This window comes from Idiotropiscis lumnitzeri, chromosome 19 (assembly GCF_059441095.1).
Source record: "Idiotropiscis lumnitzeri isolate Australia: NSW breed Sydney's pygmy pipehorse chromosome 19, RoL_Ilum_1.0, whole genome shotgun sequence".
Taxonomy (NCBI): Eukaryota; Metazoa; Chordata; class Actinopteri; order Syngnathiformes; family Syngnathidae; genus Idiotropiscis; species Idiotropiscis lumnitzeri.
The window spans coordinates 831,408-850,615 of NC_142409.1; the positions used below are offsets into that span (position 1 = coordinate 831,408).

At 44.3% G+C, this 19,208-nt stretch overlaps 1 protein-coding gene across 1 annotated transcript in view; it reads right to left on the bottom strand.

Annotated features, from left to right (window-relative positions):
* LOC148317958 (phospholipid-transporting ATPase ABCA1-like) overlaps positions 1 to 18,488 on the bottom strand; it is a 152,210-nt gene extending 133,722 nt beyond the window's left edge. The window contains exons 1-6 of the mRNA XM_088283537.1: positions 18,303 to 18,488; positions 17,882 to 18,100; positions 17,132 to 17,313; positions 1,618 to 1,757; positions 1,225 to 1,362; positions 890 to 1,038 (exon numbers count right to left, since the gene is read on the bottom strand). Of these exons, the coding sequence (XP_088139663.1) occupies positions 890 to 1,038; positions 1,225 to 1,362; positions 1,618 to 1,757; positions 17,132 to 17,313; positions 17,882 to 18,100; positions 18,303 to 18,488 (1,014 nt within the window). The remainder of the gene's footprint in view (positions 1 to 889; positions 1,039 to 1,224; positions 1,363 to 1,617; positions 1,758 to 17,131; positions 17,314 to 17,881; positions 18,101 to 18,302) is intronic.
* Between the last annotated feature and the right edge of the window lie 720 nt (positions 18,489 to 19,208).

Consider the following 19,208-nt stretch of genomic DNA (forward strand, 5'->3'; position numbering starts at 1 on the left):
GACGGACAAGCCAATGTTTAGCTGCTAAAACTGGAGACTTGTGCCATTTCATACAATGACAGCGTAATCAACTAACGGTTTCTTAGCATCCTGAATTTGCCATCGAATGATTTCGGGATGGCGTTGTGTTTATATTGGTAGCAACAGGTTTGTAATGTGATGGCATTATAAACTGGGACAATGGCAAACCAAAAGGTTGACAGGGCAAGTCAGGCCAAATGAAACATGAAAATAAATGTTTGAAAATCTAAATTAAAAAAATAATCAAAATAAAGAACGAAACACCCTCTGTTATATGTAACTATTAGAACATTTAGCACCAAAAAATGTCGTATTTAAACTTTTATATAACAGGAAAAATGTTCAGACCCCTTTAACAGTTTTACTTTGTTTTCATCAGTCATCTGAGCTGTAATGAGACACTTGAATTGACAAGTAGCAGTTGCGATTTTGCGTGGCTGTGCCACAGGTTATTGATCTTGGAAATACATTATTAAATATTTCCACATACCCCCTGCGACATGCACACTTACTGCTGGGAAACAATGACGTCAAACATAGACTAAAATTTAATAAAATCTTCCCCCAGATGCAGGGGTGGTCAGTCGGGTAGCTGGAGAGCGGCCAATGTTGGCCGTGAACAAGTAACTTCCCCTTTTACTGTAGAGGGAAGGAAACATGCTAAAATGTCTGTCATGTACTTTGAGTGAGCCACAGACTAAATGTTTGCTTGGCAATAGTGTCACATTCATAAGAGATTATCTTCACTCTACAGGGACTTTAAGGTTATGTGTTCAAAAAGAATTACACTTCTAAGTACTAGAACATAAAAATAAATAAAGTGGTGAGAGAATGCTAGGTAAGATAATTGTGTTGATGCCTTTTTTACCACAGTCAGGGAGAAGCCAGATCCCAGTTTAGATTTAAGAAAAAGCAGTGAGCCACAGCAGCACAGCTTTCCCTGGGAGATGATGGCAATACGATCACTGAGCAGTTCTGCCTCGTCCATATAGTGCGTAGATAGGATTATGGTTCGGTCTGAGAGAAAAGAAATACATTCATTTTATGATGGTTAGCACCAATGAGAACTTAAGAGATCTTGAACAATTTCACTCGACCCAAAAATTCAAAATAAATATGAGAATGTTTAAATAATCGGACCGAAGTAAAAGAGTAAAGTAAAAGAATAATAGCATGCACCTCAAACTGACAATCTCAGTTCACCTTTGCGATGTTTCAGTAGCAAATCCCAAATGGCCCGACGGGAGAATGGGTCCGCCCCTGCTGTAGGCTCATCCAAAACAACCACCTTGGAGGCTCCGACAAAGGCAAGTGCCACCAACAGCTTCCTTTTCATGCCACCTGGTAACAATAGAAAGGAGATTAAAGCTATATTTTGCAATTTACCCTCCCCAAAATAATCTAAATCAAATTAGAGGCACAAGATGGTGCCAGAGAGGACTACATTTTCACAGGTCAGATAATTTTAATAATGTACTACTGTCAGGTCAGTTTTAGCATTTGACTAAATGGCATGCTCCCATTTACTGTAATCTTTCCAGCAAGGGAATATTTTTTTTCCATAATGGTTATCATACTGGAAATGTATGAGCTCACCAGAGAGGTTTTTAGCCTGTTCGTGACGTTTATGAAGAAGTCCGACTTCTTGAAGCCAAGACTTAAGCACGGACCTCACCTCTACTTCAGACATACCCTTCAGACGTCCATAAAACCACACATGCTCATCCACTGTTAAACTGCAGCAAGAGACACAGAGGCAATATCACAGTTATCAATCAATGTTTTATTCAAGACATACACTCAACTCAGAGGAAGTTAGTGATAGTACGAAGCTTGAAATAGCTTGTTCCCAGAGGAAGCTGGCCTCTGAGCTTATACTATAACTGTGTGTCATCAGCAGCTTGTAATGAGAATACAAAAAGCTAGCATGGTTAAAATATAGAAGTGCACGACCTTAGGGAGGAAAAATGCTTTTCTGATTTCCTCATAGAGCTCCTTGTTAGAGAACAAAAAATATGTGAAGAGGACTAAAACATGGAACAGTTGGATATGTGGATTCAAACATTGTTCAAATGGCGTTCAACTGTAAACACCGTCGTCAAATTTGCTGACGATACGACAGTGGTCGGTCTGATCTCAAAAGGTGACGAGGCAGCCTACGGGGAGGAGGTCCAGAGACTAATGGCTTGGTGTGAGGACAACAGACTGCAACTCAACATTGCAAAAAAAAAGGAGATCGTCATCGACTTTAGGAGGAACAAAACTGTGCCCCCCCCCCCTCTACATCAAAGGTGAATGTGTGGAGAGGGTCCACACATTCAAGTTCCAGGGAGTACAGATCTCCGATAACCTCTCTTGGACACACCAGAGCAGTGGTAAAGAAGGACCACCAGCGTCTGCATTTTCTGAGGGTCCTCAGGAAATTCAACCTGGACAAAAAGCTGCTGCTGGCCTTCTACCACTCGTCCATCGAGAGCCTGCTGACCTACTGTGTCTCTACCTGGTACAGTAGCCGCACTGAGGCAGACCGAGTGAGGCTCCAGAGGACAGTCAAAACGGCGCAGAGGATTATTGGATGCCCTCTCCCCTCCTCCCTGTCGGACATCTACACGACCCGGTGCCTCAGCAGCGCTCTCAATATCGTCAAAGACAATACTCACCCGAACTCACACCTGTTTGACCTGTTGCCCTCTGGCAGGCGCCACAGGTGCATCAAATCAAAGACTAATAGACTGAAAAACTGTTTCTTCCCGAGAGCCATCACCATTCTGAACTCTCACACACACACATACACGACCACCCTTACCTTGCAGAACAGCGACGTAATGTGTTTTTATTTATCCAATTTCGTATTATTTTCCATCTCATTATTTATTCTTTTATTTACCTAATTTATATGTTTGATTAAATTATTGTTGTATTGCACTGGAGAGGGGAGCTCTCTAATCTCGTTGCACACTGTGCAATGACAATCAAGGGATTTCTGATTCTGAAAATTTTTTTTCTGTCCATCCATCCGCATTGCAGGGGCAGCAGCTTAACACTCCGCAGCCACTTTGTTTAGCTACTCTTGAGAATAACGAGGGGTTCCAAGGCCAGCCAAGAGACAAAGATACTCCACATCTATTGTGTCATCCCCGAGAGTTCCTCCTGGTGGGGTGTGCCTGGAGCTTCACCAGAGAGCCATCAAGGAGCCAGCCAGATACCCTGGACTGGTAGTCAGCCAATCGCAGGGCACCCAAAGATGAACAACCACTCACGCTCACAATCACACCTAAGGCCAATTTAGAGTGATCCATTAAGCTCACATGCACGTCTTTGTAATGTGGGAGGAAACCGGAGCACACAGAGAAAACCCATGTAGGCACGGGGATAACAGGAAACTCCACACAGAAAGGTTGGAGCCGGAATCGAACCCTGTCTTAGTCGCTACTCCTCACATGGGTCGAGAGAGCATATCCCAGCTTTCGACGGGCATCAGGACTGGTTACCAGCCAATCGCAGGGCACACAACGACAAATAACTACTCGCGCTCACAATCACACCTCGGGTCAATTTAGCGCATTCGATCAACCTACCCTGTATGTCTTTGGAATGTGGACGGAAAACGGAGTACACGGAGAAAACCCACGTAGGCATGGTGAGAACATACAAACTCCAAAAGGAAGGCTGGAGCCCGGAATCGAATGCCGCATTATCTGTACTGGCGTACATGCTAACCAGTCGCCCACCGTGCCGCTATTATTATTATTATTATTCCTGTTGTTCAACCTGTACCCTCCAGCTGGTGTCCCAACGAGTTCGGGGGTTATGGCCATGACATGACCTTACAGCCACAGCTTTGTAGGGTTGGGAAAAAACACGTTTTAATATCAATCTATCCATCCGCTCATTCTTACCTTAATTTAAAAAAGGACATTATCTGAAATTGATAGTGCAGAATATACAACTCATTATTTTTATTATTCGATTACAGGTTTGGTCCCCTCCATGAGCTGTCACCTTATCGTGGTGGAGGGGTTTGCGTGTCCCAATGATCCTAGGAGCAAAGTTGTTGGGGAATTTTTTGCCCCTGGTCGGGTCACCCATGGCAAACAGGTCCTAGGTGAGAGTCCAGACAAAGCATGTCTTACAAGAACCCCAGTGATGACCACAATATATGGACCACGATTTCCCTTGCCCGGACGCGGGTCACCGGGGCCCCACTGTGGAGCCAGGCCTGGAGGTGGGGCTCGTCGGCAAGCGCCTGGTGGCCGGGCCTGCACCCATGGGGCTCGGCCGGGCTCAGCCCGAAGAGGCAACGTGGGTCCCCCTTCACATGGGCTCACCACCTATGGGAGGGGCCAAAGGGGTTCGGTGCATTGTGAGCAGGGCAGCGGCAAGAGGCAGAGACCTTGGCGCTCCAATCCCCGGCTACAGAAACTAGCTCTTGGGACATGCAATGTCACCTCTCTGGCAGGGAAGGAGCCTGAGCTGGTGTGTGAGGCAGAGAAGTTCCGACTTGACATAGTCGGACTCACCTCCACACACAGCTTGAGCTCTGGTACCAGTCCTCTCGAGAGGAGTTGGATACTCTACCACTCTGGAGTTGCCCAAGGTGAGAGGCGCTGAGCAGGTGTGGGCATACTTACTGCCCCCCGGCTTGGCTCCTGTACATTGGGGTTCACCCCGGTGGACGAGAGGGTAGCCTCCCTCTGCCTTAAGGTGGGGGACGAGTACTGACTGTTGTTTGTGCTTATGCACCAAACAGCAGTTCTGAGTACCCACCCTTTTTGGAGTCTTAACAGGGTGTGTTGGAGAGCGCTCCCCCTGGAGACTCAATCGTTCTGCTGGGGGGCTTCAATGCTCACGTGGGTAATGACAGTGAGACCTGGAAGTGCGTGATTGGGAGGAATGGCCCCCCCAATCTGAACCCGAGCGGTGTTCTGTAACTGGACCTCTGTGCTTGTCATGGATTGTCTAGAACGAACACCATGTTCAAACATAAGGGTGTCTATATGTGCACATGGCACCAGGACACCCTAGGCCGCAGTTCGATGATCGACTTTGTAGTCGTGTCATCGGATTTGCGGCCGCATGTTTTGGACACTCGGGTGAAGAGATGGGCGGAGCTGTCAACTGATCACCACCTGGTGGTGAGTTGGCTCCGATGGTGGGGGAAGATGCCGGTCCGACCCAAACGTTTTGTGAGGGTCTGCTGGGAACGCTTGGCAGAATCGCCTATCAGAAAGGGTTTCAACTCCCACCTCCGGCAGAACTTTGCCCACGTACCAGGGGAGGCGGGAGACATTGAGTCTGAGTGGACCATGTTTCTTGCCTCCATTGTTGAGGCAGCCGATCGAAGCTGTGGACGTAAGGTGGTCAGTGCCTGTCGTGGCGGCAACCCCCAGACCTTGGTTCTCAGTAGGAAAAGGGCGGAGTGCCCTCTCCAAGTCGGAGAAGAGATCCTGCCCCAAGAGGAGGAGTTTAAGTATCTTGGGGTCTTGTTCACGAGTGAGGGGAGGATAGAGTGAGAGATTGACATGCGGATCAGTGCAGCATCCGTAGTGATGCGGACGATGTATCCCTCTGTCGTGGTGAAGAGGGAGTTGAGCCAAAATGCGAAGTTCTCGATTTTCCGGTCGATCAATGTTCCTACCCTCACCTATGGTCACGAGCTGTGGGTCGTGACAGAAAGAACAAGATCTCGGATACGATTGGTCGAAATGAGTTTCCTCCGCAGGGTGTTCGGGCTCTCCCTTACAGATAAGGTGAGAAGCTTGGCCATCCGGGAGGGACTCAGTGTCGAGCCGCTGCTCCTCTACGTTGAGAGGAGCCAGCGGAGGTGGCTCGGGCATCTGATTAGGATGCCTCCTGGATGCCTCCCCAGTGAGGTGGTGTCTCACCGGCAGGAGGCCTGAGGACGACCCAGGACACGCTGGAGAGACTCTCTCCCGGCTGGCCTGGGAATGCCTAGGGATCCCTCCGGAATAGCTGGAAGATGTGGCTGGGGAGAGGGAAGTCTGGGTTCCCCTGCTGGAGCTGCTGCCCCCGCGACCCTACCCTGGATGAGCGGTAGAAAATAGATGGATGGAAGGTTTGGCCCGTAACATAGGAGAAAATGGGCTAAAACATTGATAGGTTCTCTAAAGTAGCACAATTATAGTCAGTCTGCTTTCATAGGGGATTAAATATATCAAAGAACATTTGCTGTCGAGAGGCTGAAATTCTAAGAATTGGGACAGTTTTAGTCTCTCAACGATTAATTGAGTGTCAAACATTATCCATTCATTTTATTACCCATGAGTTGTTGATTATTTGATTAATAACAATTAAGTTAATGGCAGGAGGGAAGAGGCTATTTAAATATCTGCTGGTGCTGGTGTGCATGGTTCGATAGTGCCTACCTGAGTGGGGGAGCAGGAAGAGGTGGTGGCCAGGGTGAAGGGGGGCCAGGAGAATTTTTTTTGGGCCTTTATCTTTGTTCTTGAAGTGTGCAAGTTCTCATGAGGGATTTTTTTTTACAAAGTATTAGTACTGTCGGTGCGGTTGGATTTTGTCCTTTTCCCTGGTCCTTTGGCGTTTAGGGGACACTCTCCGGAACTTCGATGACTCAGTGGTTTCATCAGTCATTTTCTATGGAGGTCTCCTCTGCAGGAGGCATCTCGGGCTAGCTCTGTCCTGGGCTGCTCCCTGGACTCTGTAGACTCAGTGGAGGGCAGGAGGATGACGGTGAAACTGTCATCAATGCTGGACAACCCAGCCCATCCCCTCAATGACACTCTTACATCACTCCACAGCTCCTTCAGTGACAGACTGTTACACCCTCGCTGTGTGAAGGAGAGATTTTGCCGCTCCTTCCTGCCGGCTGCTGTCAGATTTCTAACAAGAACATTGGGTCAAGCCTACAAACGGGCGGGCATTAGTGCAATTGTGCAGTCCTAGAATGCAATACACACTACTACTGTACTTTATTCAATGGCTTGATGTATTTTGTTTACCACTGCAGTATACTTACCATTGCAGGATTCTTGTCATTGCAGTATTTCTATCATTGCAGTACTTTTATCATTGCAGTATTTTCCATCATTCGGTATTGTTTTATCATTGCAGCGTTTTTATGTATTTCCCCTCTGTACCATGGACAGATATTAGGAGTGTTTCCTTACACTTGTATATGTTGTGGGATGTCAGTGAGATGGTCTTCAGGCCCCTCCAGACATCCCTGGCATTGTTACGCTGTAGCTATTCCTCCATCCGCATCCTGTAGGTCTTTTTCCCCTCTCTGATCTTCCTTCTCAACTGACGTTGCACTCTCTTCAGCTCCTCCTTGTCGCCTGACACAAAAGCCATCTTTTTTCTCCTTCAGGAGAGCTTTAATGTCCGGTGTGATCCAGGTTTTGTTGTTGGAGAAACATCTTACTGTCCTGGTGGGAATGATGTTCTCCATGCAGAAATTAATATAGTCTGTAATTGTGTCTGTTAGACCATTAATGTCCTCCCCGTGGACTTCGCTAAGTACCGCCCACACAGTTGTGTTGAAACAGTCCTTTAAGGCCTCCTCGGCTTCTCCAGCCCATCTCTGAACTGTGCGTGTCACAGCTGGCTGCCTGCGGACCAGAGGTTTGTAAACAGGCAGGAGAGCAACCAAGTTGTGATCAGTTTTGCCCAGCGGGTGGAGGGACAGTGATGTGTACGCCTCCTTGGTGTTGGCATAGAAAAGGTCCTATATTTTATTGTCTCTGGTGTGGCAGGGAACATATTGTGTGAATGAAGGCTGAGAGGAGGAATGAGAAACATGATTGAAGTCACCAGAGATAAGGAGCAAGGCATTTGGGTGCTGGGTTTGTAGCCTGCTCACAGCTGCAGACAGTACATCACAGGCTGTCTCACTGTTAGCAGAGGGTGGCCGCCACCGCGATCACATGACTGAACTCTCGCGGTAAATAGTACGGAGCTCACTGTCCCGACTGCAAAGTTGATCCTTAACAGTGATGTGCCCAGGGTTACACCATCTATCATTAACAAATTCAGCCAGCCCTCCTCCTTTCCTCTTACCGCTCTCCAGTGTCCTCGCCGCACGTAGGATTTGGAAGCCGTCCAATTCCACGATTGCGTCCGGCGTTAGCTCTGTTAGCCATGACTCCGTGAACATCAGCAAGCTAGCCTCCCGGAACTTCCTCTCGTGCCGGGTTAGCGCTGTTAGCTCGTCCATTTTATTGGGAAGGGATCTAACATTCCCCATAATAACGGACGGGAGGACGGGGTGGTATCGTCTCCTCCTTGCCTGGCGTTTAGCCCCTGCACGACATCCCCGTCCGTCTCTTCCTCCTCAGCTCGCGGGGGATATCGGGTCTCTCTCCGGGAGCCCGCGCGGGGTTAGCACGGAGTGCTATCAGCTGATCTCTTGTGTGCACCATATGTTGTGGGATGTAAGTGTGTATATACATGGGGATTTGGGTATATACGTATATACTGTGGACATTCGCATGCAAATTTCCCCATTGTGGGAGTATTACAGGACATCTTTAAAGATAAAGAAATGTCGCCCCCTGGTGAGCTCTTTAATGGACCCACACCAGTTCGCATACCAGCCTGGCAAGATGTACAAGATGTTTGGGTCGGTGAGTGAAGCTGAGAAGTTTGTCGAAGATTCAAGAGACGTTTGAGTGCTTGGTGATGACTTCTGGACCTTGTGTGACTGTCCTTTTGTTTTTTTCTTCCTTTTTTTTTTAAAAAATTCCTTTTTATTATTATTTTCTTCTTTATTTTTTAAAGTTTTTTCATAGTGTCATTTACACAAGGCATTCAGTTTATCTCTAAGGTTCGATTTCCTTTTTTATTTTTTGGGGGATGGTCAATGGCAATTATATATTTCTTGTGGAATTGTTTGTCTCCAATTGGAATACTGTTATTTGGTGGGTTTTGGCGTACATTTCATTAAGCGGGACGATGGGATGTGTTTTAGGTGGAAGTAGATATGGAAGTATTGATATTAGGTAGAGTAGGTGAGCTGCTTGTTCTAGCAGCTAGTGTCACCTGGGAGTCTGGGGTGGGTTACTGTCACTGTTACTAATGGACCAACGTGCTGTATATATATATATATATATATATATATTTTTTTTGGTATAATTTTTGGTCTTCTGCCAGTCTAACTGGGCTACAAGTGTTACACCAGATGTATGTAATGTATTGATTTACCTGCACATGAGTTTATATCTATATTCTGTTCCTATTTTGTTGAGAATGGCTAGTTCATTAATATTGTGACATGGAATGTGAAAGGCTTGAATCACCCTGTGAAGAGGAAAATGGCCCTTACACACTTGAAAAATGTAGGTGCTGGAATAGCATTTATTCAAGAAACACATCTTAAGAAATCAGACAATGCATGGTTGAAATGTAGATGGGTGGGGCAACTTTTTCATTCAACTTTTCAAGGTAAGGCCAGAGTCGTTGCTATATTAACAAGTACATTTGTTACCTTTACACCCTCCATAACTATAGCTGATCCATATGGCGGATATGTTATTGTAACCGGGAGACTTGGTAATGTAAATGTTATATCGGCCAATATTTATGCTCCAAACTGTGATGACCCTGGATTCTTCTCTCATATCAATAATTTGCTCCCTTGTTTAAATTCAAACATACGTACTCATTCTTGAAGGGGATTTTAACTTCTGTCTGGACCGTGTTGGATTGGTCCTCTGTCAGGCCTGGATATGTAATATCTAAATCTGCCACCCATGTTCAGTCCTTTCTTTCGACTTAAGGGATTTTGGATATCTGACGTTTTTTGCACCCGAAGGACAAGCAATATTCTTTCTTTTCATACCGTCATCCAACGTACAGTTGAATTGATTATTTTTTGTTTGATCATAAATTGACGTCTGAAATTTTATCATGTGAATATCAACCATGCACCTCTTTTACTTAAAATTAAGATGCCTGATGTTATGGCTCCCAAACGGCTGTGGAGGTTTAACTCGCTTTTGTTATCAGATGAAAAATTTTGGGATTTCATATCTGACCACATTTGCTTATTTTTCGACATTAACATGACACCAGATGTCTCCCCTTCAATAGTTTGGGAGGCCCTCAAAGCATACTTAAGGGGGCAGGTGATATATTTTCTGGCTGGAAGGAGGAAGACCTCACAGGGTAAACAAAAAGATTTGGAAAATAACATAATAGGAATGCACAATCCCCTTCCCCAGATCTATGCAAAGAACGATTGCAGAGAATGATATACTTACATCTCATTCAATTGAATATTTGCTTCAAAAAACAGGAGTAGTTTTTATGAACATGGGGAACGTGCAGGGAAGTTACTTGCAAACCAACTAAAGGGTGCCAGAGCTAAACAAATTATTAATGGTATGAAAAACAAGGATGGTGTGACTGTCACTGACCAGCTAGGAATTAATGATACATTTCAACGTTACTACAGAGACCTTTATAGATCTGAGGCTCTATGCGACCCCTCTCTTATTTCGAAATTTTTCAGGATTTGACGATTCCAACTTGGTCTCCAGAGCTGGTCGCTTCATTGGATATGCCAATAGAGCAACAGGAAATCATGGAAGCAGTAAAGTCAGAAATCCCTTCATTGTCATTGTACAGTGTGCAACAAGATTAGATCATTGCAACCCCGCAGATCTTCTGGTTTGGATGGCCTCCCGAGTGAGTTTTATGTTGCATTTTCACTGCAACTAACACATTTTCACTAAAGTATGTACAGATTCGTTTGCCAGGGGGGTACTTTCTGACACCCTGAACCAGGCCTGTATAACTTTGCTTCCCAAAAAGGAAAAAGACCTTTTGGAATGCTCATCCTGTAGGCCAATCTCACTTCTATATTGTGATCATAAAATTTTAGCAAAAGTATTGGCCCTTTGTTTATAAAAGGTTTTGCCGTTTGTTGTATCCGTGGATTAGACAGGTATTGTGAAGGACAGGCTTGCATTTTTTGGCATTCGTCGTTTATTTAATGTTCTGTACACTCCTTGTCAATCTACATTTAATTTATGGCATAAGAGGGGGCTTAAAACGTTTAAATACCTCTTTATTGAGGACAAATTTGCTTCTTTTCGTCAGCTGTCTGATAAATATAATTTACCTGCCTCGAACTTTTTTCGATATTTGCAGGTGAGGCATTTTGTTTCAGGCTCCATTACAGGGTTCCCAGACAAACCCCCTAATACTTTCATTGATGACTTGCTATCTTTCAATCCAACAAAGAAAAAGACAATACCTATGATGTTAATTTTTTTCGCTTAGGTTTCCCTACTATGTCTAATATTAAGGAAGCTTGGGAGCGGGATCTTCAGATCACTATCGGTGAGGCAGACTGGTCTGATGTGTTGAGAAGAATCCATTCTTCATCATTGAGAGTGTACTTTGTGTTAAACTAACTCCAAATCCACTGATGTTGCTTTTTGGGGTTGTGGCTGAGGGGTTGGGTTTATCCGCCGGGGGTCAAAGAGTTATTGCCTTCTCAACTTTGTTGGCGCGGCACTTAATTATTTTCAAGTGGAAGGATGCATCTCCTCCTACAGTATCGCATTGGATTAGAGATGTATTATTTCACCTAAAACTTGAGAGGATTAGATGTGTGATGGGGGGCTCATAATAGAAGTTCCATCGGGTGTAGGGGGCCCTTTTTGACATTCTATGATCGACTATCAACAAAGGTGTACGACTGAATGAGGAATATCCTGGCATCTGTATGTACTGTTGGTCTGTTTGTATATGCTTGTGATTTGCTTACTCTTTTTTTGTGACAGTAGAGACGGGGGCGAATCTTTATCATCAATTTGACGACTTTTGGTAAAACGCTTACAGGAACTCTCTCAGTCCCCTAAGGCTAAACCAAATTAGACCAACAACAAATACATATGAATGCGCACTCCAGAATAGAGCATCGGTGACCCACATCCAGGCAAGGGAAATACAAGCCCATGTATATTTTTCATCAAAAGGTGTAATTTTTGCCATGGTTTGACTGGTGGCTTCCCTCGTACCACTTGGATCTTTGGGACATACAAACCCCTCCAACATGATAAGGTGACAGCTCAAGAAGGGATTAAGATTTTTGTGAGAAGTGTAAATATCACAATCAGAATCAGAAATCCCATCCCTTGTCATTGTACTCAAGTGTGCAACGAGATTAGAGACCCCCCCCCTCCAGTGCAATACAACAATAATTCGATTAAATATATAAATTAGATAGATAAGAGAATAAATAGTGAGATGGAAAATAATACGAAATAGGATATATCAAAACACATCACGTCGCTGTTCTGCAAGGTAAGGGTGGTCGTGTGAGTGTGTGTGAGAGTTTAGAATGGAGATGGCTGTTTCTCAGTCTATTAGTCCTTGACTTGATGCACCTGTAGCGCCTGCCAGAGGGCATCAGGTCGAACAGGTGAGTTTGGGTGGGTATTGTCTTTGACGATATTGAGAGCCCTGCTGAGGCACCGGGCGGTGTAGATGTCCGACAGTGAGGGGAGAGGGCAGCCAATAATCCTTTGCGCTATTTTGACCGTCCTCTGGAGCCTCACTCTGTCCGCCTCAGTGCAGCCGCTGTACCAGGTGGAGACACAATACGTCAGTAGGCTCTCGATGGACGAGTGGTAGAAGGCCAGCAGCAGCTTCCTGTCCAGTTTGAATTTCCTGAGGACTCTCAGGAAGTGCAGACACAGGTGGACCTTCTTTACCACTGCTGTGGTGTTGTGTGTCCAAGAAAGGTCATCGGAGATCTGTACACCCAGGAACTTGAACGTGTGGACCCTCTCCACACACACGCCTTCGATGCAGAGGCGGGGCGGCACCGTCTTGTTCCTCCTGAAGTCGATGACGATCTCCTTTGTTTTTGCAATGTTGAGTTGCAGTCTGTTGTCCTCGCACCAAGCCGTCAGTCTCTGGACCTCCTTTCTAGAGGCTGTCGCGTCACCTTCCGAGATCAGACCGCCCACTGTCGTATCGTCAGCAAACTTGACGATGGTGTTGTTACCATGGGCCGGGCTGGAGTCGTAGGTGTAGAGGGCGTATAGGAGAGGGCTCAGCACGCATCCTTGAGGGGAACCGGTGCTCATCGTACGGGTGGAGGACGTGTAGGGGCCGAGCAACACAGTATGGGATCTGTTGGTCAGAAAGTCCTTAATCCAGATGAGGGCAGGGAGGCCGAGAATGTCCAGTTTGGCGACGAGGATGTCCGGGACGATTGTGTTGAATGCCGAGCTGTAGTCCACAAAGAGCATCCTGGCATAGCTCTGCTGTTGTTCCAGGTGGCCCAGCACAACATGCAGAGCAGTGTCGATGGCGTCCTCAGTGGATCTGTTAGCCCGGTATGCAAACTGGTAGGGGTCCAGAGTGGGAGGAAGGCAGTCCCTGATGTGCTGGAGAACCAGTCTCTCGAAGCACTTCATTATGACTGGTCTCACTTTCCCTTAGCTTCTGTCCTAGGGAGAAGTACGTGCTTGGGGAGAATGGGGTCTAAAAAAGTTTTTCTTTTGAAAGTTTAATTGTAAATACAATGCAATATGTTTTATGTAGTCAAGTCAAGTCAATTTTATTTGTATAGCCCTTAATCACAGACAGTCTCAAAGGGCTTTACATAGCCACAATCGACATCCCCGATCTTAACCCCCAGGAGGGCAAGGAAAAACTCACAAAACCTCATTAGGGGAAAAGTGAGAAACCTTGAGAAGGGACCACAGATGGGGGAATCCCCCTTCCAGGATGACCAGGCTGCAATGGATGCCAACTGGGCAACATTTGACACATACAATGATGCTATGCAATAATAGATGAGATAATATAAGAGTCAATTGAATGAAGTGCTGCAGGAAGATGACTTCAGTGGAGTGGGTCCTCATCCAGGGCCGTAATATCCATGGCAGCATATCCGAAGATGAGCCTTCGATCTTGTACCAGTCAGTTGGTGTAAATTCAAATCAGAAAAGGCGCTGCATGAAGACGACTTCGGCAGAGCAGGTCCCTTCCCGGTTCGTCAGTGCCGTAATCTTCAAAGCATGTCCCCATCACCAAATTCCCAAGCAGGGGAAGGAGGGGGCAGAAAAGAGAAGAACCGGCAGTAAACAGGCCAACAAATAATTAAATTAGATGCTAAAGTATATAAATAAATTGATCAAATGTCGCGCTGCAGGAAGACGACATCACTGGAACAGGTGCATGCCCAGTTGGTCAATGCCTTAAACTTCCTAGTGGGTCACCGTCACCTAATCCCCCAGCCGGGGGAAAAGGGGGCAGAAAAGAAAACAAAAGAAAAAAAAAAAAAAGCGGCAGTAAACAGGCCAACAAATATTTCAGCTAAATGCACAAGAGTATAAATGCGTCTTTAATAGTGTTTTGAACATTATATAATGCTATTAGTGGTATATTGATCACCTTTCTTGGTGTATAATGCGATTGCTTATGCTAATTGGAAGTGTTTCGCCCTTATGTGTGTGCGCGTTAATTTGTTGCCAGTGCAATATGTTAACGATGCTTACTTTATTTTTTGACCATGCAACTTGTTGCTTAATTTAATTTGTTATTTTGTCACATTTGCAGAAATAAAAGCCAACTCTTGAGTACATCTTTGTCCTGCCCATCTGTGCACTGAAACACAAGTTTGGTCGGCTGTGTGGACCGCTCTCTCTGGCTACATAACAATAAATTAAAAAGTATTTAATGTGAAAAGTTGTTGACTGACAAGATCTAGTTACAACTGTAACAAAACAAAAGTCATACTAAAGCTGCAAGCAGCTAGAAAAGAGCCGCACATCCCTGGCTATAGCACATAAGTTTAATGAGTTTTCGTGCATTTTTACATGGGTTTGCAAGTTTATTCCTTGTGCAGTTGGGAGTTTAGATAATGAAATATTGCAAATGTTTGTTAACTGTGGGCCTGTGAAGCAGGCCTGTACTAATACTTAAAGCAGGAGAAGAAACAAGATTGGCCATTTTTTACTTAACAAGCTCAGTTTATAAATTGTTTTGATCAGGAAACTGAAATAAGTTATCATTATCTTTATCTATTCATTTTGGCAAAATTAAGAAAAAAAACAAACAAACCTACTTTTAATGAGGGATATGGCGACACCCCCTCCGCTATCCCCAGACCGATTACAAACTCTACGTTGGAAATCATTGTACTTGCTTTGCTTATAACATCCAAAAACTGTGATTAATCGGCACCAAAATTCATACGGACATCACTACCGAAGACCACTTCAACACATCAAAAATAATTGACCTCTCTGTGGCTGATTTATATGCGAATGAGTAACTGGAAGTGAGCAACAGTACAGACTGTTAGGACGCGGCACACTGTATCTTTGCTGATCACGGTGAGGACACGCAGCATCAGAGCACCAGTCGGGATATTTACAAAGACTGAAGTGGGAATGAGTAGAGAAGCACATTTATTTGGAAGGGTGTAGGTGACGTAACTACATTTTATTCTTTGGAACATAACAGCTCCTGGCTATGCATACACCACTCTACGAAGCGTTCCAATGCGGCCACACTATGGCCTCATCGCTGGAACTTTTTGTTCGCTGAACATTGACGCTACTAAAGCAACTAAAAACACCTGCCAATCCATGATGCACACAGTTCAAGAAGACCACCTCCAGGGTTCATCGATGAGGAGTTTATCCAAAATCAACGCCGACTCGCGCCGCCACGCTGACACCTTCATGAATTGGCTGCAAGTGGTGATGGACGCGAACGTGCCTGACTGGCAACAGCCAGGCATCCTCAGCACCAAGTCGCCAGTAAGAAGCTAATTTTGTTTGTCAGTTTAGCAACCAAAAGCTAATTGCTGCCCTGAGCAGTGCTGTTAATTTTAACACCGTCGAAGAACGTACTGTTGTAGCCGTGGGGGGTGGGAGGTGTTATATCAATGCCTGGCTGACTCCTCACACAAAATGCCCAAAAGAAAACCAGTCGGGGTTCATGTGCGCATTCCACTTGTCCACTTCAACCTGTATGAGTGGAGAATCGATCAGCACAGTATTTTCTATTTTGTGGAGGTGATCACATGAGCTCACGATTGAGGTCAAGAAATCCAAACTATTGTGCAGAATTGCTTTTATACTTTCACAGGTTGAAGTGGACATGAGTATTAATGCGCATTTTCATTTTGGTGTCAATCGGTCACCGCTTCAGACAACAGAACTGACAATTCGAATAATATTACCTCGCTTGCATCTCTGCTGTGAAATAGAGGCTGAAATCTGAAAAAAATAACAAGCCGAGCTATGCAAAAGGGGTTGTGCCAATTTGTTGTGAATTTCATCACATAAAAAACTTAAATCACTGTCGAGCCTTTTAAAAGGGAGCATTTTAGTTCTGATGTCATTTTTGCATGCACACACATTATATAAGTGCCAATCTAAACATCAGTGAAGTGTCAGAAATGTTAAGGGGGCATCATATGACTGCATAATATTTATTATATTTGACTGTTATCATTGTTTATTATATCACCAAGTTAGTAATTGCTACATGGCATCTTGCCTGACTTTAACACTCTTAAAAGTAATCTTGGGGATAGCAGGTAGACTATTGCTGGCAGAGCATCTCCAAGTGTACTTGCGTGTTGCCACTAGCTTGTTATTAATGTACACGGCCGATATTTATACTTATTACTTGCCATGGCCCAACAGCAACACCTTAAAACCTGTGTCATGTCATTATGCGTATCCGATGGTGCCAAACCACAAGTATGCAGGAGTTGACTGTACTTAATTCAGTCAATCGAAGTCACATGCCTTACAAATTATTTTTGCCATCAAATGTTTTTGCCAAGTTGTTTGTGTGTGTATGTGACATTCATAAGTAAATATGGTGCTGTGTGGTGTCCAGTTAGTATCAGTCCATCCAGTTTTGATTGACAAAATAAGAGCACCATGCAGAGGTGTTCCATGACTGGCAGCGGGGTCTTTGGATTTGTATATTCATATATCTTTTTTTTTTTTTATATTTTCGACTATTTTTCCAGATTTTGAGATGGTTCAGACCAAGTTTTGAGTCAATCAGAATAAATGAGCAAAATGAGTATTTAAATGACTAATTATAAAGCAAAATCATACCAGGAAACACAGCTTCGATGTACCAGGTTGCTGCAGCATAGATGAAGGCATCCACATAAAACATCACTATAAATATAGCGAAGTTCAATGAGTCTCCCTCCTTCCCACTAGAATAAAAATTGTGCCACTGGATCCCAACGCCTTCCATTTCGTATTGAGCAAAATATCCACAGCCAAACCCAAAGGCAGCAGGAGAGAAAAAGCTCTGAGAAAGGCAGGTAGAAACAACACCAAAACAAAACATTTACCAAAACAAAATACAATACAATACAATACAAGGTTATTTATATAGCGCATTTCAAAACAGCTGGAGCTAAAACAAAGCGCTTTCCATATGCTGTCATATAAATTAACAGGTAATTAGAACACAGTTATGTTCAGGCTCCAATCCCACCGAGTGGCGAACAATTGAAAGTGTTTTTGAAGGCAGCGAATGTTGCATTCACATCAGAATTTGTCAGGGTGCATTCAAAGTCGCAAATGTTCGCCAGACATTCGCCAACAGTTTACCAACAGTTTTTGTGATTTTTCTTGTCGCAAGGAAATTTGGAACATGTTCAAAATTCGTTTGAAACAGGAGACGTACAGGCGAGCGTCTGCTGATCATCTGACGACCTGACGAACCCTGACGTGAACACGCATTTTTCTACCTTCGCCAACAGTTGGAAATGTTGGTACACCCCCACCCTAATGGGATAGGGGCTTAAAAGGTGTATTTTCTTTAGCTAACATGACACTATGTGTCATAAGATGTTCACATTACTTTTACTTACAGCAAAAATGGTAGCTGTTGTGGTGTTTTCTTCATAGGCGGTACACAGTATGTATGGTGTGTGGAAGCCCAAATATATGAGCCCCCCACATGCAGCAGCCATGTTGGCCTTGGAGAAGAAAGTACTGATGAGGAAACACAGCATGATATTGGCAGTGGCATATGACATCAGGAAAAAAAACACGACAACTTCATTGCTGTATCGTAGGATGTCGCCCAACTAGAGACAAAAAAGGGAAACACGTTAAAATAGTTCACTCTAAACCACTAAATATACGAGGGCAAAAGTCTTTCATAAATACAGAGATTAAACAAATTTTAAAACTTGTCAACTATGGATTTCAGATTTTATCCTGCTCCTTCAATTTTCGGTTGTTATTTTGTCTAATACATTTGACGCATTGAGTGACATTTTTTCTTGCCTGAAGAAGAACAACAAGGGGTACAGAAGTCAGCAGGCAAGGCACAAAAGAGCTGATGAACCAGCTGAGCCACAGTGTTCCTGCAGTCAGACCCATCATTTTCATGGTTTCTTTCAGCCTGGATTCCTTCTCGAAAGCCAAACCCTTAATGATCATCATCACAGGAAAGAGCCAGGCCAGTGCCATGGAAAACGGTAAAGTTATAGTGTGTAGTCCCCTCATTCTAGGAGAACCAAATATAATTAAGTTGGTTAAAGGGTTGACAAATCATTGTGACGCTAACAGCACATGCAGCCGGGGGGGAAAATAAAGGCCAAATTAATTGAATAAAGTACACCAACCAGAACTTGAACAATTGGGTTTCGAAAAAATTTTTGTTTTAAATTTTAAAATAATGAAATTGTGAAATTGCATATATTCTCTTTTTACATGCAAGGGGGTATTGACAACTGGAATTACAAGCACACTTAAAACTTCAATAGTTAAGTTTAGTTTTTGCCATAAACGGGCATGTTCTCCTAACATACAGCTGTAAAGAGAAGGATTATCTGTCCTAGTGACAAACCTTTGTTTGGGCAATATAGTAAATATAGTAAAAAAATTATCCATCAAAACTTACTAAGTTGTAAGAGGCCAAGTTGCTGTTTTATCCTAACAAAAGGTTGTGTCATGACCCGTGTCGGTCATGTCAATGTTTTTGTTATTGTTTTCTTCCCTCCTTCCTGCCATGTGTTTCTGTTATTGTTTTGTCAGCTGTGTTAGCGTTTCCCCTCAGCACTCGTCATCACCAGCCACGCACCTGTTCCCCGTTAGACTCGCACACCTGACTCCCATCTGCGCCCCTAATCACTGGACTATTTGAACACCTCATCCCGACAGCTCAGCGTCGGAACATTGCTCCATTTG